Source organism: Chelonoidis abingdonii, chromosome 22 (genome assembly GCF_003597395.2).
Source record: "Chelonoidis abingdonii isolate Lonesome George chromosome 22, CheloAbing_2.0, whole genome shotgun sequence".
Classification (NCBI taxonomy): Eukaryota; Metazoa; Chordata; order Testudines; family Testudinidae; genus Chelonoidis; species Chelonoidis abingdonii.
In genome coordinates, this window is record NC_133790.1 from 8,608,954 (window position 1) to 8,616,816 (window position 7,863).

Here is a 7,863-nt window from a genome sequence, read left to right on the forward strand (position 1 = left end):
AAAGTTTCTCCGACGAACGTGCACGCGGCACGTGCACACCTAACTGGAATGGATATGAGCAACACATCTCGAAGAACAACAGTTACAAAGGTGAGTAACCGTCTTTTATTTTTGTTTGTTTGTTTTACACTTTGCATGTGAACGTGGAGCTTGTGAAAGGTGCTGGTTCATTCAAAGCCCTGGAGTTTGAAGCTCTTTGTTAATTGAGCAGTGGTAGAATTTGCCTTCCTGACACTCACCTGCTAACATGCTTCTCCTATGGCCTAAATGGGAGTTAAGGGTCACACTCCTGGACTCCTTCAGTCCCTCACCTCTCTGCTGAGAAGATCAGCAATGGTACCAGTTGGGATGGTGGGATGTACACTCTTGCCCTGTAGGCGTTGGATTGAGATCCAGTGCACTCATTTCCCTTAGGCCATTGAACAGGCATCAGTTAGTTTTTGAAAAAAAAATTCAAATAAAGAGAAGCAAAATTATACTTTAATGTTAGCACAACATTATGTGTTTTACACCTAGGCCACTCTCTCTTCTTCCCTTTGTCTCTGCAAAGTTAATCCATAAGCAGTTATGTTTCTTGACTTGCTGTCTTTTTCTTTTCTAGGTTATAGAAAAAGAGGCCAAGAACTTTATTGATGAATCCTTTAAGACCCTTCGATCAGCAGAGGCTGCTTTTGACATGCTCTTAAACTTTAAACACATCCGCTCTCGGGATGCCATCAATAGACAGATGATGATGAAATTTAATGATATTCTGGCACAGTATTGTAAAGAGGTATTTCACTTAAGAATTTCTTAAGAAACACATAAAATTCTCTGCCAAGTAGAAGTATTCTTTCTTGAACAATAAATCTATGTATCTGTCTAGGGACTTACACGGCCCCTGTCACCATAGTATCTGAGAGGCTCCCAAGTATTTAGAAATAACGATAACAATCTCTCTCTTTTTTTTGTAGCCTGAAGGAGAAATAGCACAATTAGTATGTAGATATTTGTGTATGTGGTTGTCTGCGTTAGGATACTTATTGTGGGTCAAAGGGAGACAAGCTTTGCATTTAGTTCTGTATGCAGTGGAGCCTGGTCATTCTTATTTCTTGTGGGCATGAGTTCTACAGCAGAGGCTGTCAAACGGTGGTCCGTGAGCCACCAGTGGTTCGCGAGCTCCATACATGTGGTCCACGGGTAGTTCCCTCTAAGGTGCGCGCCTGGGCAGCCGCACATGAGAAAATGAAGGGCCACCCACCTAGTTAGTAAAGCCGTGCAGGCATGGCTCCACTGATTAGGTGCCTGGACCCTGGAGAAGACGCACATGTAAGGTGAGGTGCTGGCCTTGGGGGGAACAGGGGGTAGGAGGAGGGGGCAGTGGAGTGAAAAGAGTGGGTGGAGGGGGGAATTTGGGATGTGCAGGGCTGCGGCGGCCAGAGAAAGAGGCGACTTTCCCCAGCTCCAAAAACCACCCCCTTTCCCAGCCCCAGCTCAGGAGCTGCCATGGCGGGGAAGAAAGGGCATATCCACTGCATTAGAAAGGTAAGACTACTGATATTAAAATGAGTTGTGTGTTTTTATTTGTAGAACAAACAATGTTTATTATTAAGGGTTTTATTTATGTAGCACTTTTATCCAAAGTGCTTTACAATAGTTAGCTGATGCTACAAACAACATTTGGAAAGATCATTAAGTGGTCCGCCAAGACCCTTAGCAATTTTCAAGTGGTCCACGAAAAAAAAGTTTGAGAACCACCGTTCTACAATATTCCATCTCCTGTGAAAATTATGTTTCCTACACTCATGAGCCTCCTTGTACTGGATGACAATTTGATAGGAACATACCAATTGTGGGAGATCAGGGCAATAAAGGGAGCAGTGATTTCTAAGATAGTCCAGGGCTAGTCCCATGGAGAGCTTTGACTATCAGAGTAACTCCATTCTATAATCTTTGGGGAACCAGTGCTGAGAGGAGAGCATCAGGGTAATGCCTTCTTAGTGGGGGAGGGATAGCTCAGTGGTTTGAGCATTAGCCTGCTAAACTTAGGGTTGTGATTTCAATCCTTGAGGGGGCAATTTAGGGAATTGAGGTAAAAATCTATCTGGGGATTAGTCCTGCTTTGAGCAGGGGGTTGGGCTAGATGGCCTTCTGAGGTCCCTTCCAACCCTAATCTTCTATGAACTGTGTTGCTAAGCAGAGAGGTTGCTGCATTTTGTCCAGTTGGAGTTTTTTCAGGGCATATGCCTTCACTCCAAGAATATAAAGTAGTGTAGATACATTTAAAGAACTATGAAAAGTACTTTTTATCAGATCTAAGAGATTTCTTCTGGGACCATTTTTGTAATATTTGTTTCCTTCTGAAAAATGACCTCAGTTAACTACTTACTGATATTTTAGATGTTTTTGTTCCCCTGCTTCTGTGGCACCTAATAAATCATTTGATCTTGAGAGGTCCTGTGTAACTGCAACCCCCATTGAAATCAATAGGAACTACAGGTGGTCAGCGCCTTTCTGGATCAGGTTCCATCCCGCCATTTATAAACTCCTGCTAGGATCAAAATCCTAGCATCAAATGCTCTCCCAATAGGGTCATGTTCCTATAGTATTCAGTTTTAGGAATTGGTTCTGCTGCCATGAGGAATTCTCAGTGATTTTGAGGGGAATTTCACACATGGACCAGTTGCACGATGAGATCCTTAATGTCAGATCCTGCTGTTGCAGACAAATATCTGTGTAGCATATTTATCCTGGCCATTCATCCTGCCTGAGACTTCCTACCATCTCCTTTCCAGATGTCTCTTGGAGGACTGCCACAATGCTTTACAGGGTACTTTCTCAGAGCAGCAGTAATATGCACAATAAAACTTATCCCTGTTATTGTGTGCTGATGGTGGCAGAATATGTGCTTGCCAGCTCATGGACTCCCACTTTGACCAGCTAGCACGCTGTATTTTATTAGGCAGCTGTAGCTGCTGTGGTAAGATCATGGCTTTCCTCATGCATTATTTGCACACAACACTGCTGCACATGTAATTCCACCTCATCACTGGTGGGGACTGCCTCATAGCTCTCCCTGTGGGGCCAGGTGTGGTACTGCCAGTGCTCTCTGCCTTAGTCCACTAGTCATGGCCACTTGCCTGGAGCAGAGCGGCCCATGCTGAAAGCCTGGTGTCAGTCTCTAAACATTTAGCCATATTCTGAATTTATTATCTTTATCTGTTCCCTTAAATAAACAAACCAAAAAGGCAAGCAGTAAATTGCAGTGCTTGAAGGCAAGGCCCTGACCTGGCCCATTAGGTTCTGACCTAGCACATAGAAGCTCCTCCTCTATACCTGTCTCACCTAGCACTGTTTCTCAATAGAAGCCTGCAAGCCTTCTTAATTGGTTTGCTGGCTCCCAATTGGTCAGGGTCTCCTTAGGCCCTTGTAGTCCTCTGGAGGGCTTAGTCTTATTGGTAGCCTGGCTTAAGTAGGTTTTCCTTGAGAAGAGAGATGCCAGAGCACTGATGCCTCCAGCAGGGGGCAGAGAAGGCCTGATAGATCCTATCACACCTTTTTCCACCTCCCAGGTGAAGTCAAGATTGATCCCTTGGTATTGAAAGCTTGTTTTTCTCTTTGTATAAATAATATTAGGATGACCATTTGAGATTGGTTATATGATAGAAACCAAAATATGACCACATGTATGTATGGGCGTGCATGTGTGTGTAATATATAATACAAAATATAATAATATAAAGTTATATCCTTTTAATAAAAAAATGCAAGAACATCAAAAGGTCTTTATGAAAATGAAGTGCCATCTGGCTGGGAATATCAGAAGTGCAATGAGTATCTATTGGTGAAAATTGACAAAGAGTCCTGTGTCACCTTATAGACTAACAGAAGTACTGGCACATAAGCTTTTGTGGGTGAATACCCACTTGGTGAAAATGTAGATGGGCAAATAATTCTAATCAGCTTAATCCAAAATAAAGGTGCCATGGAAGTTATTAACAAACTGTTAGTGTTCTGCTGCTACAGCTGTTAGCTGTTGATCCTTCTAATGTGTATGGCAGGTGCTGGAGATAGTGGAGATGGAAGGTGATGTTTCTGATAACTCTGTACTGTGTTGATTCTTTTATAGGTTGACATAGTTAATAACATCTTCATCCAAAACCTCAGTAATCCACCTCTGTACAAGAATCATCCTCCAATGGCTGGAGCAATATATTGGTCACGATCCCTTTTCCATCGTATCAAACACACTGTTATTCGGTTTCAAGAAGTAGAGGAGTTGCTGGCTGGTGAGCGTGGAAAGGAGGTATATTGGTTTCACTGGTATTCAATAAAGAAAGTAGTACTTTGGACTTCAGTAGCACTGTTCATCCAAATATATACAAGTGCTTTACATGCATTAATTAAAATTCATGGCATGTTTGTGTACATAAGTGTTGTGATACAAAACATATTACAAATGGGGAAACTGAGGCACACATTGATTGTGACATCTCTGAGTGTGTCTCAAAGAGGCAGTAACAGAGTTGGCAATGGAACTTAGGAGTCTACAATCTCAGCCCCCTGCATTATCCAGTAGACTATACTCGCTCCCTTATTTAATAAAAACAAATATTAAAAACTATTTTAAGTAGCCCTGTTCAGAGAAGAAAATTTTGTCTCTGTCTATGTTATAGAGTAAAATGAATGGAGTTGAATTCTTTCTTACAGGTAAAACAAAAGTATCTGGAAGTGGCTAAGAGAATGAAAGAGTATGAAGATCTGAAATATGATCATTGGAGGGACTGGACTGAACAGATGCTCCCAGTATTATTGAAAAAAACCCTGCTTGCTAAAGTCCATTCTTCTGGGACCATAGTCCAAGCTAATTCGAAGCCCTCCGATCAGGTGAGGGGAGGAAGGGTCAGGTGTCAATCTTCTGCTAATTCATTGATTTGTAGCCAAGTTACTGATCAGGCGAGATTTTCTCAGAGTGTTTTCTTAAAGAGAGGAACTGAGTTGTTTGGGGAAATGTCAATACTTCTGAACTCAGAATTATTTGGGGATCCGACATGGGCTGTCATATTTGTCACAATTGTTGAATGACTTGGCAGAAGCATAAATGATAATGTGTGTTGTGCCATCATTCCTGGCAATTCTAGGTAGGACATGCCAGTGCTTTTGTCTTAATACCTCTGTTTTGCTCTGAGCACATTATTCAGGTGCTGTAAAAAATAGTAAGTATTTTCCAACAGCTTCATCTTTACTATATAGAGATTTGTTACTATACTATACAGCACCAGCGTGATGTGGTCACTGCAGGATACTCCACTTAAAAGGCAGCTTGATTCCCAGGTACTTCTGGGTGCAATCCAAAAAAATCATGGAATTAACATGAGTTTGCTGCCATTATATTGTTCACTCTGCTTGTGTGTTATGTGTCTTCCCCTACCCCCATGTCTGCCTTCTCTATTTAGATTGTAAGTCTTTGGGACTAATACACTGGGTTTTCCATTGTGGATTGTTGGCACAGCATATGGAGGGGGAGTTTTTGTTCTATCTCTTATGGTCAATTTTAAATGAAGAGATAGTTGCATTTAATTCATGCAAAGAAAGTGATGAATGTGGCACCCAGTCTGAAATGCATTTCCACAGCTAGCCCTGAATGTCAAGTCTGCTATATGATACAAGTGAATCAGTCTGTTTACTTTGAAAATGCCCCTTGAAGATAATTGTTTCTTTGATTTTTAACTGACCTCTCCCTCCTTCTTGCTGCTGTTTCTCTTCTGTGCTGTAGAGCCTGCATTCTGAAGAGGTTGACACCGGGGAGAAGTGGAGTCGTTTCACAGTCAATTTTTCTCCCAAACTCCAAGAGGTTATCAATGAAACAAAATACATGGAGCAGCTGGGGTTTCCAGTACCTGAAATAGCAAGGAACGTGGCACTACAGGAGGACAAATTTCTTAGGTAAGGATATAAAATTTGAATATGCTCTGTGTTCAGACTGTGATCAATGGCAATACTCCTACTGAGTTCACCCAGAACAGGCATGGGCCCTCTGTCATCAAATTTTAAAAACATGAGACTCCATTGTCATTGTTGTGCTTTCTTGGAAGTTTGCACAAATGATCTTTCCTCTGGTGCTGTCTGCTTTCTGTATTATGTATGATGAAATCAAGCAAACAAAACACATGGTAACCTCCCAAGAAAAAGCAAATCATATACTATACTGCTATGCATTGTAACATTCCTCAGTCACTAGGAGACCTCAATTTAATGCCTGACTCTGCCATCGACTTCCTGTGTGACCTTGGGCAAGTCACCTAGGGCAGATTTTCAAAGGTATTAAGGCATTAATTGTACAGATAGGTGCCCAATGGGATTCTCAAAAGCCCCTGACACCCATTGATTTCACTCATGTGCTTAAAGATGATCATGTTTTAAATGCATTTTTTGGATTGGTGCTATAGGGGCCAACCCAACACCTGTTGAAATCAGTGGAGTCTTTCCACTGACTTCATAGAATCACAGAATTGGAAGGGACCTCAAGAGGTCATCTAGTCCAGTCCCCTGCACTCAAGGCAGGACTAAGGGTACATCTACACTACCCACCAGATCGGTGGGTAATGATCAATCCCCTATTGCTCTGCCGTCGACTCCGGAACTCCACCATAGCAAGAAGCAGAAGCGGAGCTGACGGGGGAGCAGTGGCCATTGATCCCATGCTGCGAGGATGCAAAGTAAATGATTCTAAGTTGATCTAAGATACGTCGACTTCAGCTATGCTATTCTCATAGCTGAAGTTGCATATCTTAGATCAGTTCTCACCTCTCCCCCAGAGTGTAGACCAGGCCTAAGTATTATCTATACCGTCCCTGACAGGTGGTTGTCCAACCTGCTCTTAAAAATCCACAACCTCCCTAGGCAACCTCCCTAGGCAATTTATTCCAGTGCTTAACCACACTGACAAAAAGTTTTTCCTAATGTCCAACCTAAACCGCCGTTGCTGCAATTTAAGCCCATTGCTTCTTGTCCTATCCTCAGAGGTTAAGAAGAACAATTTTTTTCCCTCCTCCTTGTAACAACCTTTTATGTACTTTAAAACTGTTATCATGTGTCCTCTCAGTCTTTTCTTCTCCAGACTAAACAAAACCAGTTTTTTCAATCTTCCTTCATAGGTCATATTTTCTAGACTTTTAATAATCTTTGTTGCTCTTCTCTGGACTTTCTCCAGTTTGTCCACATCTTTCCTGAAATGTGGCGCCCAGAACTGGACACAATACTCCAGTTGAGGCCTAATCAGCGTGGAGTGGAATAATTATTTCTCATGTCTTGCTTACAATACTCCTACTAATACATCCCAGAATGATATTTGCTTTTTTTGCAATAATGTTACACTGTTGACTTATATTTAGCTTGTGATCCACTGTGACCCCCTGATCCCTTTCCGCAGTACTCCTTCCTAGGCAGTCATTTCCCATTTTGTATGTGTGCGACTGACTGTTCCTTCCTAAATGGAGTACTTCGCATTTGTGCTCATTTAATTTCATCCTGTTTACTTCAGACTATTTCTCCAGTTTGTCCAGATCATTTTGAATTTTAATCCTGTCCTCCAAAGCACTTGCAACCCCTCCCAGCTTGGTATCATCCGCAAACTTTATAAGTGTATTCTCTATGCTGTTATCTAAATTGTTGACGATATTGAACAGAACCAGACCCAGAACCTGTGGGACCCTACTCGTTACGCCCTTCCAGCATTACTGTGAACCACTGATAACTACTCTCTGGGAAAGATTTTCCAACCAGTTATGCACAGTGATGAGCTCCCAAAATCCTAAGAACCAGTTCCCTACGGGAGCCTCGGCAGCACTTTGGCAGCGGTGATGGGGTCTTCACTCGCTCCAG

At 42.2% G+C, this 7,863-nt stretch overlaps 1 protein-coding gene across 1 annotated transcript in view; it reads left to right on the forward strand.

Annotated features, from left to right (window-relative positions):
• Positions 1–7,863, forward strand: part of DNAH10 (dynein axonemal heavy chain 10) — a 121,928-nt gene that overhangs the window by 41,381 nt on the left and 72,684 nt on the right. The window contains exons 12-15 of the mRNA XM_075059969.1: positions 602–772; positions 4,109–4,285; positions 4,690–4,866; positions 5,756–5,925. Coding sequence (XP_074916070.1) covers positions 602–772; positions 4,109–4,285; positions 4,690–4,866; positions 5,756–5,925 — 695 coding nt within the window. The remainder of the gene's footprint in view (positions 1–601; positions 773–4,108; positions 4,286–4,689; positions 4,867–5,755; positions 5,926–7,863) is intronic.